The sequence below is a fragment of the Rhineura floridana genome, chromosome 14 (assembly GCF_030035675.1).
Source record: "Rhineura floridana isolate rRhiFlo1 chromosome 14, rRhiFlo1.hap2, whole genome shotgun sequence".
Taxonomy (NCBI): Eukaryota; Metazoa; Chordata; class Lepidosauria; order Squamata; family Rhineuridae; genus Rhineura; species Rhineura floridana.
Window position 1 is genome coordinate 39,444,700 of NC_084493.1, and position 15,398 is coordinate 39,460,097.

General features: G+C 47.6%; 1 protein-coding gene and 1 long non-coding RNA gene across 6 annotated transcripts in view; one reads left to right on the forward strand and one right to left on the reverse strand.

The window, feature by feature from the left end:
• The first annotated feature begins 380 nt into the window (after window positions 1–380).
• The window catches only part of CCPG1 (cell cycle progression 1), a 38,081-nt gene continuing 23,063 nt past the window's right edge, over window positions 381–15,398 (forward strand). For 3 of the 5 annotated variants that reach the window (XM_061594820.1, XM_061594819.1, XM_061594821.1), the window contains exons 1-2: window positions 381–550; window positions 8,102–8,172. In XM_061594820.1, the coding sequence (XP_061450804.1) occupies window positions 8,113–8,172 (60 nt within the window). In that variant the 5' untranslated portion in view covers window positions 381–550; window positions 8,102–8,112. The remainder of the gene's footprint in view (window positions 551–8,101; window positions 8,173–15,398) is intronic. The other 2 variants (XM_061594822.1, XM_061594823.1) reach the window with 2 other exon arrangements.
• Window positions 3,100–10,034, reverse strand: LOC133369563 (uncharacterized). Its single transcript, XR_009758917.1, has 3 exons — window positions 9,789–10,034; window positions 5,564–5,737; window positions 3,100–3,430 (listed from the first exon to the last, which is right to left on the reverse strand). It is a non-coding gene; the product is annotated as an uncharacterized LOC133369563 (long non-coding RNA).

Sequence of the window (15,398 nt, forward strand, 5' to 3'; positions counted from 1 at the left end):
CGGGTCGGCCCCGCGCGTCTTGCCTGCCTGGGGCCGAGATCTGCGCTCGCCCTTTCTCCAGCTCCTCCCCCACCGAGGGCCCCCGAGGGCGACGGCCTTGCCCGGGAGCCAGCCCCTCCTTACCGGCGGCGAGAGAGCGACCGCTGGGCCTCTTCCCACAGTGGAGGAGGATGCTGCGGCTTCCGGCCGGCTCCCCGCGTCACCACGGCAACTGCCTCATTGTCCTCGCCGTCCCTGCTCCTTTGTTGACTTAGCGTCGCCTCCCGCCGTGCGTCCCTGTTCCCACTTGCGTCGGCCCCTCCCTGCCGCACCTGCTGCTCTGTGGGGCTTGTAGTCTGCGAGCGCCTCGCTCTGCCACAGTGCCTGCAGGGGCGAACTACGCTTCCCAGGGGGGGCCAGCGGGAATGCGCAGGCGCAGTAGCGGCGTCGCCTTTCCGGCTGCTCGCTTGTTGTTGTTTTGACAGAGGCGGCGGCGGCAGGAGCAGCCTGGCCCGAGCCCCGTCTCCCCCAGCTCGCCCTCAGGTGGCCAGGAGCGGACGGGCACGCTCAGGTAGGCCGGGCCAGGAAGGCCTTCGCGCTCGCCCCAGGCGCCCCACGGCGAACAAGATGCAGTAATGGCCACCAGCTTGGATGGCTTTAAAAGAAGATTAGACAAATTCATGGAGGACAGGGCTGTCAATGGCTACTAGCCGTGATGGCTGTGCTCTGCCACCCTAGTCAGAGCCAGCATGCTTCTGAAAACCAGTTGCTGGAAGCCTCAGGAGGGGAAAGTGTTCTTGCACTGGGGTCCTGCTTGCAGGCTTTCCCCAGGCACCTGGTTGGCCACTGTGAGAACAGGATGCTGGACTAGCTGGGCCACTGGCCTGATCCAGCAGGCTCTTCTTATGTTCTTATGTTCTAACCGCTCGGTGGGGCTGCTCCGCAGAGAAAGGAAGCCCTGGCGGGCTCCTGCCCTCTCAAGTGTCGGAAGCGCTGCCCGCCCGTCCTGAGGCCGAGAGCCTCCCCTTGGTGTCCTAGGAGATCCCCGCGGGGAGGGAGTGAAGTCAAGCTAGGCATTGCCTGCAAGGTTTCCAGCGATGCCAGCCTTGCCTCGGTCAGGGGCTGATAGGGCTGTCTTGAATTCAACGTGCCTTTGACAGCAGCAGAAAGTGCCTGTTCACTGCTGCTAGGCCAGCTTTCCCGAACAAATCCTGCTCGGATCTTGAAAGGGAGGATGGGCTGCGCCGCCGGCCGGTTCCTCTCCCCGCTGCCGTAGAGCGCTCCTAACACTCTTCTGCTCTTCAGAAAAGAGGGAGGGACGGTGGTTTAGTTTTTGCTGCGACATCTGGCTCAGGAAAGCCTCTGCGAGTTCTTGACCAGCGGGCTCGATGAGCTCCAGTGAGCTGAGGCTGACTCCTGATAAGACAGGGGCCTGCTCTGGATGGGGTTGAACGCCGCTGTTAAGGAGCACATTTGTAGGCTCGGGTTCTCCAACATGCGGCATTGCCGATGGAAGCTTAAGTTGCCTCCATGGCGAGGACTGCCATTTCCCAACTCTAGCCGTTCTTGGATAGAGCTGGCTTAGCCACAGTGGCCCCTTCATGATCAGAGTACTGCAATGTGCTGTCTTTGGGCTACAGCTCGTGCAGAATGCAGCAGCCGGGTCGCCACCGGTACAACACACGACATCATGTGTGAGAGAGTTCTTGATAGTGGCACCCTGAGGGTGGGACATCCTCCCCTCACCAATTTGACTGATACTAACATACGCGTTTTAGGCATCTTGTAAAGAAATTTTTATTTGCTTTAGCATTTTGGTGAGTTGCTTGGAGAAAATGTTTTGTCTTTCTCACTGTGTTGTGATGTGATTTTGATTTATCGTCGTGGCTTGGGTTTTTTAGGACGTTCTATTCTGTTATGTATTTTATGCTGTACTCTGTTCTGGGATTGGTTTTAATGAAGGACAGGTTATAAATTATATGAATAAATAAATGAAATGAAATGCAGGCTGCCCTAACTATTTGAGTAAGTGTAACTAGATGTACAGAGCCAGTGTGGTGTAGTGGTTAAGGTGTTGGACCTGGGAGACCAGGGTTCGAATCCCCACATAGCCATGAAGCTCGCTGGGTGACCTTGGACCAGTCACTGCCTCTCAGCCTCATGAAAACACTAGTCATAGGGTCGCCATAAGTCGGAATCGACTTGAAGGCAGTACATTTTCATTTAACTAGATGTAACAATATGCTGTTTGATGGGAGACTGATATTCCTCGTGACCTCTGGGCAGGTAGTGCAATGGACAGAATGGGGAAATTAGTTCTTTTCTTTATACGGTTTCCGCCCAGTCTATCTGAAGGAGCGCCTACAGAATCACCAATTATGCCGCCTGACAAGATCAGCCTCCCAAGACCTTCTCTCGGTCCCACCGGTTAAAACAGCTCGGCTGGTGCGGACCAGAGAGAGGGCCTTCTCGGTCGTGGCCCCCACCCTCTGGAATTCCCTTCCTTTTGATCTCCGACATGCTCCCTCCCTGACGGGTTTTCGCCAAGCCTTAAAAACCTGGCTATTCAGGCGGGCCTATGGGATTGGGGAGGATTAATTTTATAAGGTTTTAAATAGAAATTGGTTTTAAATTGATTATGATTGTATTTGCTTGTATTTTATTTTGTATTATGTACTGCTCTCTATTATTGTAAGTCGCCTAGGGTGTCCACTAACCTGGACAGATAGGCGACCAACAAATAAAATTTATTATTATTATTATTATATTTATTATTTTGGGAGAAAGCCCAGAAACAGAGGCCTAATCAGGGACAAAGCCCAGCCCTGTTTTAGATATTTATTCATTCAAAAGGTTTTTACAAACTGGCTGACCGCATCACTGTTAAACCAATGAAACATTAATAACGGAAAATTACAAAACCTAAGGAGGAAACAACAATAAAAGCTAGGCATGTTGAAGTGTGTGCGTTGTTGCGTGAAACAGCATACGTTATGTTGGAGTTAAGTTGCTCAAGAAACTTCTCAGATGCATTAGATCAGGTTAAGAGTCTTTTATTCAAAGACATTAAGGCCAACAGGCTTAAGAGTAAATACATGTAAAGTTGCTTCATTCACCCCCCCCCCCTTCTGGTCCATCTCTCTCCAAAGGTAAACACAGAACACAACCTCTCAGTTCAGAGGCATGATACAGAAGGACACAACTTACAAACTCTGTGAGAACTTTCCCAGTTGCTATCTCACGTTACCATGACAACGGCTGGCCTTGGAGTGTTTGCTCTCAAGCCAGCAAAGACATAACAGTGTTACTTCTCCAAACTTGCAGGCTTTATGGAAAACTACTAGAAACAGTAATGCCTGTGGGTCACAGCCCAACAAGGCAGGGGTTCCCAACCTGTGGTCTGCGGATCACTGGTGGTCCACGGGCTTAATTCAGGTGGTCCGTGTCATGTCTGTAAAAATACAATTAAAAATCATACAGCATCTAGCACAGCATGTTACAATGGCTACAACAGGCAGAAAATCATGAGGTGGTTCACCAAGACCCCCAGCAATTTTCAAGTGGTCCATGGGAAAAAAGTTTGGGATCCAGTGAAACAGAGTGTTGCTTGGTGGGGTATAATTATATCAGCCCTGCAAATCAGTCTATGAAACCTGCTAGCACACCTGCTCACAAGTCCCTGAGTTAAATATCTGTATTTTAAAAGGGAGCAACTTCCATGGCTGGTTACCGGGAAGAAATTCTTCCTTGCTGCTTGGAGAGCCGGTCCACTGGCTTTTGAGAAGCACAAGTTGGGCAACTTAAAAAATACCCAGAGAACAAGAGCAGCCTTTGTGTGCAAGAAGAACGATAAGCAGTTAACATCATTTAATGTCAAAAGTATATAATAGCTTTATTTGTTGTCTTGCTGTCTCCAAAATAAAGACTATCCCACCTTACCTGTATCACCCTGGGGCTACTTTCCATGGGATGATAGTTAATAAGATACACCCCTTAGGAGGGGGGCATGGAATGGGCTAAGGTGTCCCTCTGCCTAGCCCCATCAGCCTCTGCCTGCTGAGTGGTGCCAGTGCCACTCCACCAGCACTGAGCATCTGGTTCCATCCACCAGACAGACAGGGGGACAGAAACTCGCCAAAAGCCCTGAAACAGGATAGGGCTGAGCTGACTTAGGACTGTTGGATCTGTAGTGGGTCCCACTGCCTTCACGTGATTGCATTGGGTCCAGTTGCTGTGCTGGCTCCAGGCTGATGCAGTAATTTGTCTTCACCTTCTGACCTGGGTGGCAGGAGGGGTAAGGCTGCGGATGTGGTCGTTGTGCTGCTGCCAGGCTGGGGTTTGGTTTGCAGCCTTAATGAACAAACACTGTGGGAGTAAGCATGCATGGGATCATAGAATCGTAGAGTTGGAAGGGGCCTATGAGGCCATCAAGTCCAACCCCATGCTCAATGCAGGAATCCAAGTTAAAGAATATCTGACAGGTGGCTGTCCAGCTGCCTCTTGAAGGCCTCCAGTGTTGGAGAGCCCACCACCTCCCTAGGTCATTAGTTCCATTGTCATACCACTCTCACAGTTAGGATGTTTTTCCTGATGTTCAGCCAAAATCTGGCTTCCTGTAACTTAAGCCCGTTATTCCATGTCCTGCACTCTGGGATGATCGAGAAGAGATCCTGGCCCTCCTCTGTCTGACAACCTTTAAAGTACTTGAAGAGTGCTATCATCTCTCCCCTCAGTCTTCTCTTCTCAAGGCCCAGTTCTTTCAGTCTCTCCTCAATGGGCTTTGTTTCCAGTCCCCTGATCATCTTTGTTACCCTCTTCTGAACCTGTTCCATTTTGTCTGTATCCTTCTTAAAGTGCGGTGTCCAGAACTGGATGCAGTATGGAAGATGAGGCCTAACCAGCGCCAAATAGAGGAAAACTAGTACATGTGATTTGGGAACTGTATTTCTGTTAATGCAGCTTAAAATAACATTTACCAGCGCCAAATAGAGGAAAACTAGTACATGTGATTTGGGAACTGTATTTCTGTTAATGCAGCTTAAAATAACATTTGGGTTTTTTGCAGCCGCATTGCACTATTGGCTCAAATTCAGCTTGTGATCAACAACAATTCCAAGATCCTTCTCACATGTTGTATTGCTGAGCCAAGTATCCCTCATCTTGCAAATGTGCACTTGGTTCCCCCCCCCCCCCCGGAGCTGTAGAACTTCACACTCATCCCTGTTAAATTTCATTCCGTTGTTTTTAGCCCAATGCTGAAACCTATCAAGATCCCTTTGAATTTTGTTTCTGTCTTCTAGGGTATTAGCTGTTCCTCCCAATTTTGCATCATCTGCAAATCTGATAAGCATTCCCTGCACCTCCTCATCCAAGTCATTAAAAAAAATGTTGAAGAGCACTATCTGGGCCCCAAAGTCCTTGCATTTCCTTCCCAGAGCTTCAAAGTCTGACGTGATTTCTTCGTATCTCTGCTTGGCAGTATCATTTGTTCCCATATGGATGAGAAGAAAAGGATAGTGGGCTTTATGAGTGTTGGCAACCCTTCTGTCACATCTCTAATCCGCCCCCCAGGGAGACAGCATACCTGGCGAGCCCATGGATCTTCTTGGCATACTTGGGTTTCAGTCCCATGCAGTAGGGACTGTCTGCTGCTGCTCGTCTCATTGTTGTAGGGCGTGGTTTCACTGCCTCTGCTTGACTGAGCGTCAGCCTCTTGCTCGCTGATCCTGCGGGGATTGTGTTGCACCTATGTTAAAATCTGGGGGTGAGGGCAGATAATCACTAGTTGGGGTAACAGAAAAACCTATGTGAAATAAGGCTTTCAACAGTTTTCATTAGCTCTGAGTTGTGGGTTAGCTTTGAAATAGCTGATATCCTACCTGTATCCAAGAAAGGGGATCAAAGAAGCCAAGTTAGTAGAGCAGTTAGGTTATTTTCAGTGGCAGATAAGGCTTAGAATAAATGTGGAATATACATCTGAGATGCTATGCAGCAGGGTTCACCATAGGTGGATCAAAACTCAGTGTGTTTCTGGAGAAAGTGAATGTACTAGGCTGAGCCCATGGAATACAAATTTCTTGCTGTTGGAAAACCCCTTCGGTCTAGATTTGTCTGCCACAAGCTTTCTGGTCTAGGATGCACTCTCCATTTGCACCAGCAGCCGGCCAGGAACTGTTTGGCCTAACCTTTGCCTCTCCCCAAGCTGAGAGTGTATCCTTGAGTGTATCTAGTACTCCCCTCTGCCTGTCAAATGCGGGATGAAGACGGTCACAGCAAGGTGCACAGTAGAGATGCAAAGACCTGGGGAAAATGGGGGGGATTCTGGAGCCTTTTTTGTTTTTTTCTGAAAAATTGAAAAAAAAGGGGGGGAAGTCCCTCTCCCCACCAGAATTTTTCTATTTCCCCCCCAAGCCTTCACATCTCAACAAATGAGCTGTGTCAGGTAGCTCGCCTAGCATTGCTCCAAGTTCCTGGGAGCATGATTTTAAAAACCTCATGATTTACTTAGATTTTAGCAAAGCATTTGTTGATCCAGTATTATTTAAATTGGAAAGAAGGGATGCGTTGCCAGTGAGAGAGAGTGCTCTGAGCTGTGCGGGGTGTGCATCTTGGTGCTGCGCATGCAGAAAATCATGCTATTTGTTGAGAGCAGAGTTTGGCAGCCTGAGTTTGGCAGCTCAGCAACATTTGTCAAAAGAAAGGAGGTGGCTTCTAACCCATCTGGCCAGCGTGTGACCATTGCTGAAGTCTCAGGAGTCAAGGAAGTTTATTGCTTGGTTGGTGGAGAAAGTAACCAGCCAAGGATTTCAGGTATCATTCTGGGAGCTTGTTTTATTCAGTATTTTTCCTGGGACAAAAAGGAGGAGTGTCCCCCAGATATTTGAATGTACTTAGTAAGGAAGTGTTAATACATTCCTTAGGGAACCTTATAGGCTGCGTTGAATGATCTCATTCAGCAGCATAATGTCATGCATTTGGTGGCAAACAGTGACTGTTCTTACTATCAGTTGCAAAATAACCAAGTGGGGAAGTGTCCTGGATGATCACAAAATGCCTGTCTCCTGCTCATATGATGAAGCTGCAAAGAAGGAAGTGTTCTGGATATATAGTTGAGGCATTTCTAGTTGAAGTAGGGAAAACTTGGCACCCTTGTATAAGCTACTGATGAAGCCATGTTTGGAAGAGTGTCTCCAATTTCAGAATTTCACTCCAGATACAGAGAAGAGCAGCCAGTGATCCTGGGAATAGGGAATTTCTCTTCAGAGGCCACGGTGATGATTCATATCTGTCTCTCAAGATGAGGCTATCAATGGCTACCAGTCATGATGGCTGTGGGCTACAGTTTTGGAGGCAGAATGCTGTTGCATTCATGTGGGCTTTCCTTGATGGGCATCTGGCTGGCCAATGTGAGAACAGGATGCTGGACTGGATGGGCCTTTGCCTCTTTTTACATTCTTAGATAGACAGACAGAGAGAGAAGAGATTATTCTGTTTGGTAAAGGGGAAGGGAAGAGGGAAAGGTGAGGTTGGTTCTCTGGCCTAGTTGCAGCAGGCCCTCTGTCTTCCCTAGTTGCCTCATGTGCAGCATATGGCAATGGCCATATACTGAGCATAATGCCGCCCTGGGCTCCTGCTGGGAGGAAGGGCGGGATATACCTATAATCATAATAATAATGATGATGATGATGATTTTTCTCTTGAATTGGGCGAGAGAGGACCCTGGAGTCTTGCCTTCCCTCTTAGGCGACTTGACCTCCTTGTCCACGTTGTGGGGAGGGTTTTCTATGTTGGCACCTTGCTGCAGCACCCCTGCACTTTCACATGTGGCCAGGATCATGTCAGGAGAATGTGGGCAAGAGGTTAAGGGGATGTCCTGCCGGAAAAAGCTGGACTGGATGACCTTAGGGTCCATCCCAACTCTGTCATGCTCTTAATACTATTCAATGTTAATTCTAGATTCTGCTTGCAGTTGTGAAGTTTTGGGAGTTCCTACTTTTCAATGTGTTTGAACTTAAGTTTTACCAGTAGTGTAGATCCCCAATTATTGGCAAATTGGCTTAAGCAAAGGTGCACCACTGTTATAGTCTCACATGCTACATTTGTGTTTTTTGTTCACTTCCAGCATCTTTCAAAATGTCTGAAAATTCCAGTGACAGTGATTCATCTTGCGGCTGGACAGTCATCAATCACGAGGTACTCTATGGTTTATGTATTTTAAGTGGGGTGGGTGGTAATTTGTCTTCTGACATATTATGCTCCTCCCACAAATTTCCGTCACTTGTGGTTCGTGTGAACTCAATGGAGGGAGAGTCACATGTGCATTTTTCTGCAGTTTCTGGCTGATACACAAAGTGGGTCAACTTCTATACGAAATTTAACTGACTCAAGTAGACCTCAGAACAAAGCACAGCTAAACCAGAATTTTTCAGTTGGCTCTGCTTTCCTGGCTTAAGGTTTCCTGATAACTTTGAAATCATTTCTTGTGTGACTTAAAGGCCCCGGAAGATTATCTAGTTAAACTACTGGCTGCGAGGCAGAGCCTTCGTGCTTCTCTCCCTCCTTCCTTATATGGTGTTGAGCCAGTAGCAGAAACCCCAAAAGATCCCTGTCAGATTCAAGGCATAATGGAAACAGAAGCCGGTTGCCATTCATTGCCCTTGCCGCCCCCCCGGACTTGTGCTCCCAAGTGTCTGGTATAGAAATAGGTTTTCAGTTAAGGCACCTGGATCAGATTGTGCTAAAGGCAGTGACATAACATAGCAGGCGGAGAGTGGCTGGTTCCTGCTGGCATTCTTGAGCTTTCCTGTTAATATTTTCTCAGAATCTTTGACCAACCTCTGCTCTTAGTACATGTGAGGAATGTGCCAGGCAAACCTCAAGGTTTTTTCGGCCGCCTCTGCTTCACCTTAACCATGCCCCTTCAGCAGCAAACACACCTGAACAGTGTGGAAGTGGGTACCGACTTTAGGAGCTGCCCCCATCGTTCCTAAGCAATGTGATCCTCTTCAGGCAATCAGTGGGATCCTTCCCAGTAGGGGCAGGGCAAGGGGGGCTGTCGTATCCCCCTGCTATCCCTCTCTGCCTTAAGCAGGAAAGGATACATATTTCCTTACACGCTACTGTTAAGCAATGCCCCTGCTTATTACTTGTTCAGGCATCAGACAACTCTCCTGGTTTCTTTATTGCCATTAAAGAACTCAGCTATGGATTGTTCCCTGAAACCTGAAACTGTTCCTCTCACTGGGGTAATGTTTGCTGCCACCATAAGTTACTATTTCAACCTGTGTACACCTTTTCTTTATTATAGCTAGCCAAGAACCAGATGTATGTTTAAACCTAACAGAATTTTTCAACAGAAGTTGTAAACAAAAACAAGAATACTTAATGGGCTTTAAAAAGCATGTGGTTACAGATTAAGGTTCTGTATTTTCCTTTGAGTTAGACTTACTAATTTTTCCTCAAAGACTGTAAGTAAACCCTGCCTACTCTACCCTCTCCCTTCCAAACCAGACCTCTCTTTGCGAGACCAAGCCCTATCTATCAACTGTCATGTACACAGATAAAAATCACCAGCCCCCAGTCGCTCAGCCAGTCAACGGGCAGCATTTCTAAGCATTCCAACTCATGGACTCCCCTCCCCATATTTAAGCGAATACAAAGCCATATCAAGCATCACCTGTATATCAGCATATATTATCACATATAACAAGGGAACATCACAGGGGCAAGCCCCCCCTCCCCAATGGCTGGACTGCTGTCATTACTTGAAAGGAAGGCACACGTCACACTCTCACATGCTGCGTTCTTACATTTCCATCTCTGTAGCTCTCCTTCAGTGCAGCTGCAGCTCTTGAGTCAACAAAGGCTGTGCCTCTTGCAGCCATTCTTCAGGGTGCCGGCAGGCCAGTGGCAATCCACTGAGGGGGAGCATCTGACAGGCAGGAGAGTGAGGAGGCTGAACAGCTGCGTTGCTGCGGGGGTGGGGAGCCCCTGTTTGTCCTCCAGCCTGCCCCCCCCCTTGGTTTTAGCTGGGCTGGGAATTGCTTCCTGCTTTGTGGTGCAGTCACAGCCCCTCCTCCAATCACCTGGCTGAAAGAGTGGGGTAACTCCTTTAATCCCAGTCTGTCAATCTCTGCTGCCTCTACGGTGTAATCCTCCTTCGTATGTTTGTTACTCAATGAGGAAAGTGTGTGTGGAATTGCAGTCTTAGATGTTGCCCTGAATGTTATCTGGAGTGAGGCACAGCCTCGTCCTATACATAAGCAAGGAACATTAAAGTGGATTTGTGGCTGTATTTGCCAAAATGCTGGAGCGTGGCTGGGCTTGGCAGATTGAATGGCAGGAGGGCATAAAGGCCTCCTCCTATGCTTGACAATGGACCACCACTTCATAAGGCCAGCCCTGTATGCATCCTAATGGAAGACGCGTGGGGTGGCAGAAGAAGAACCTGCACATAAAATAAAGGTGGGGAAATGTGTGGTGGGGAAGCAGCTGCTAAAATGGAGCGGCTTGTGGAGGGGCGTGGCAGGCAGTGGCTAGGCAGTATTACCTCCTCAGCTGCAGGCAGCGCCACTGCAGATCAGGAGCCTGGCAGCCAGCCCTCTGCACTATGCCGTGGGCAGCCATTTCGAGGCATGGTCCCTGCACCCTGTTCAAAGCAGTGCATCCGAGTCCTCACCTTCCCCTTATCATTACAACAGGCTAGCTCTTTTTTAAAATGCAGATTACACATTGGCTGATAATTTTGAGACCACTAATGTGTCTCAAATTGAGACATAAATAAAATATTGGTGCAAAATGTTAAATGGATACTAATGCAGCTATTTTTTTCTGTGTAGACTAGTTAATATCTTCTAAAAGGGCAATAACATTTTTTGTCCCCATATTAAAAGGGCAATGTGGTGCAATAGTTAGACAGTGTTGGACTTAATCCAGAGAGACCTGAGGGCATATCTGTGCTCAGCCACAAAGCTTTCAGGGTAATCCTGGCCCAGCCAGCAACTCTCAGCATAGCGGATCTTGGAGGATTGTTATTGTGAGGAAGTCTGAGCTCCTCGAAGGAAGGGTGGATGAAAATGCAATGGGGCTCAACTCTGGATCCCCTGAGGAGCTAACAATGTCCCTGGGCCAGGGCAGCAGCAGGAAGAGGGGGAGGACCTCAAGAGGAAGGAGAGACAGAAGCAGCCAACTAAGGAGTCTGGAAAAGGCGAAGAGAGATGTGAGCAGAGGGTGCGGGCGAGGAGGCCTGCAAGAGGCCCAGCCCAAAAGGAACACACTCAAGCCTGGAGAGAAAGAGAAGAGGCTGCTAAGGACTGCAGGAGGCAGCCGGTGCTGTCCCTGTGAAGAGAATGCATTGGACTCTAGTGTCATTTCCCTCTCCCCCTTTGCAACCCTCAGTGTGTGTGTTCGTTTTTTGTGTTCTAATATAGTCATTTTAATAAGGCCTGTTTGATACCAAAGAGTCTCCAGTGTGCTGGCTGGACAGCAGGATCATGAATGCAACTCCACCTCTCCACCTCTCACACTCTTGGGGATGCTGCAGCCTATGGCTGCCTTCTAGGACTAAATAGGACCAGGCTGGAGGACATTTCCCAGGCCTTTCTCCTCTGTCCAAGCTGGACAGGCCTCGCTTGGAAAGGAGGAAGAATTAATCTGCCTCTTCCTTGTCTCTCTTCCTTTTTTTCTCAAGGCATTAGGCCTGGAAGAATGGGGGGGGGAGATAATTAATCTGTATCCTCCCCAGGCCTTTCTCTCCCCCCCCCATGTGTTCGGACAGGAAGATGGGGGGGGGAGGAGGAGAATGTACTTACAGTGCAAGGCCTAGGAACATCTCCTCCTCAGTTAATCCCATCCTATGCCATGCCTCTTTTTGTATTCCACATTACAAAGGCAATGGATGGCCATAAAAAAAGAGCCAGCTTCATCGTCAGAAGTTTATCTTCCAGAGCTGCGTTTTTGGGATCTTTCAACTACTACTTCACAAATCCAACAAAAGGTCTGATTGTCACAGAAGCACAGGGTTCCTCAGAAAAACTAAATGAACCAGAAATTGACCGGGCGGAGGAATTATCCGGTGGTAGTGAATCTGATTCTTGCAAAATAGATAATTCTGAAGAGGAAAGTGTTTCAGAGCTGCCGGATGATGGTTTCGCAGTTGAGTTAATGTGTTCCATTGTTAAAAAATGCTTCACATCTCTTTTATTGGATTTTTACTGCATTTTTATATTGTATTTACTTTTTACTTGTGATTTTATTATTGTCATTTGTGTGAACCGCTTAGAGATTTTGTTATATTAAGTGGTATATAAGTTATACAAATAAATAAATATAAATAAATAAAAAATAAAAGAGTTACCTGGTCCAAGTGATATTGCAGTCTGAAGAAGAAAGTCCAATTGATCCATCAATAAATAGCAATCATGGAGCCATTTCAACCCAGCATGGTCCAAACTCTACTCTTGGTTGGAATATAGTATAATGGAAAATGCTGTGTTTTGCTTTGCTTTGCTTGCCACCATTTCACTGGAAAAAATGCCTGTAAATGCATTTACTCATAAAGGGTACCACAGCTGGAAGAAAAGGCTGCTGATAATGATTCAGGACTGAGGTACAGTCCACAAAGACTATATGATGCATGGTAGAGTTACAAACAAACAGAAACATTCAAAGGAGGCTCAGTTTTAGCACAATTCAGCAATGCACATGAAGAACTTATCAAAGAAAATAGGCATTATATACCTACTCTTGCAGAAATTTTATTTACTGCTGTACAAAAATGGCTCAGTGTGGAAATGGGAAAGTGAGACAAGTGATAATGGGAAATGTTCTTGAACTTTTGCATCTAGTTGCAAAACACAATCCCAGAATCCAGTTTAGAAGAGATGCTCTTACTTGCGATGCAAAGTACACACTTAATTTCTTCAAGATGAATTGTTAAGCATTACGAGCAGAATGGTTCTGGAGTCAATTTCTCATGAAGTGAAGGAAGCTGGCTACTTCGCATTCATTGCTGATGAAACTAAGAACATAAGTAAGCAAGAACAAACGTTGCCAGTCCTCCATCATTGTTACAATGGCAATATATATGGATGTTGGTTTCCATCCAGGTCCTTCACTAGATGCGCCTTCCCTAGTGACTACAGGGGTGTAGTTGTCCAGGGTCCCAGGAAGGTCTTAGACCCCTTACTTTTTTGGGAGCGATGTTGCAACAGTGTCCCTATGTCTCCAGTATCCTACGAGCCAATCAGCATGAAAGGGGAGTGTGTTGGCCACTGAGAAGAGTACCAATGAGTGTCAAGGCAAGCAAGCCTTGTAAGTTCCTACTTCAAAAAGCCAAGACAGGTTGTAGGGAATGTGAATTCTGTAACTGCAGAAGAAGAGACAGTGACTCCTGATGCCAGCATCCCATCTACATCATCAAGCAGTTTGGTAGCAGCAGGAGATACATCGTGGAGACACTTTCAGTAGTTCAAGCAATGTCTCTGACAGAGAGAAAGGACAGTCAAGTGGTGACAGCGAGAGAGAAGCAGAAAGCAGCATTCCAGCCTGGCCAGATTATTCCATAGTCTTAGAAGGAGGTGAGATTGTGACTATCATGAAGGGACCCGCACTGCTGCATTTGGCACTATACTACTGCTTATATAAAGAACATCTTAGCAGGGTGTGGTATAGATAAGAAGCACTGCACAGCACAAACCTATGATGGTGCCAATGCAAATTGAATGGGGTGCAGCCACTGGGCCTGAAAGAGGTGCCACAAGCAACAGTGTTCATTGTTTCAACCACAGGCTGAACTTAATTTTATTTATTTATTTATTTATTTAATTTAATTTATATACCACCCTAAGCCCAAGGGCTCTCTGGGCAGTGTACATACAATAAAGCAATCAAAATATATAAATACAATAAAACAATAGAATCAAACCAACAATAAATAATCAAACAGTAACAAAATACAACAATACATATAATGATACGCATTAAAATGCCTGTCAATATAAAAAGGTTTTCACCTGGTGCCGAAAAGATAGCAGCGTCGGCGCCAGGCGCACCTCATCGGGTAGACCATTCCATAGTTCGGGAGCCACAACCGAAAAGGCCCTATTTCTAGTCACCACCCTCCGAGCTTCTCGATGGGATGGTACTCGGAGGAGGGCCTTAGATGTTGAGCGCAGTGTACGGGTAGTTTCATATTGGGAGAGGCGCTCCACCAGGTATTGCGGTCCCATGCCGTGTAAGGCTTTATAGGTCAAAACCAGCACTTTGAATTTAGCCCGGAAACAAATAGGAAGCCAGTGCAGACGAGCCAGAACGGGTGTAATATGAGCAGACCTTCTTGTCCGCGTCAACAATCTGGCCGCTGCATTCTGGACTAACTGTAGTTTCCGAACTGTCTTCAAGGGCAGCCCAACGTAGAGCGCATTGCAGTAGTCCAATCTAGAAGTTACCAGAGCATGAACGACTGAGGCGAGGTCGTCACTGTCCAGATAGGGACGTAGCTGGGCTACCAGACGAAGATGGTAAAAAGCATTCCTTGCCACTGAGGCTACCTGAGCCTCAAGAGACAAGGAAGAGTCGAAAAGAAATCCCAAGCTACGAACCTGTTCTTTCAAGGGGAGTGTAACCCCATCCAGAACAGGGTGAACATCCACCATCTGGGCAGAGAAGGCACTCACTAACAGCGTCTCGGTCTTGTCTGGATTAAGCTTCAGTCTGTTAGCTCCCATCCAATCCATTATCACGGCCAGGCAACGGTTTAGTACGTTAACAGCCTCACCTGAAGAAGATGAAAAGGAGAAATAGAGTTGCATGTCATCAGCGTACTGGTGACAACGCAGTCCAAAACTCCTGATGACCGCACCCAGCGGCTTCATATAGATGTTGAAAAGCATGGGGGACAGTACCGATCCCTGTGGGACTCCACAATGGAGAGTCCAGGGTGTCGAACAGTGTTCCCCAAGCACTACCTTCTGTTGACGACCCACCAAGTAGGAGCGGAGCCACTGCCAAGCAGTACCCCCAACTCCCAACTCCATGAGCCTTCCCAGAAGGATACCATGGTCGATGGTATCAAAAGCAGCTGAGAGATCAAGGAGAATCAACAGGGTCACACTCCCCCTGTCCCTCTCCCGACAAAGGTCATCATACAGGGCGACCAAGGCTGTTTCGGTACCAAACCCAGGCCTAAAACCGGATTGAAACGGATCAAGATAATCAGTGTCATCCAAGAGCCCCTGGAGCTGGCCGGCCACCACCCACTCCAGAACCTTCCCCAGGAACGGAACATTCGCCACCGGTCTATAGTTGTTCAAGTTATCTGGGTCCAAGGAGGGTTTCTTCAGGAGTGGTCTCACTACCGCCGCTTTTAGGTAGTCAGGGACCACTCCCTCTCGCAAAGAGGCATTGATTACCCCCTTGGC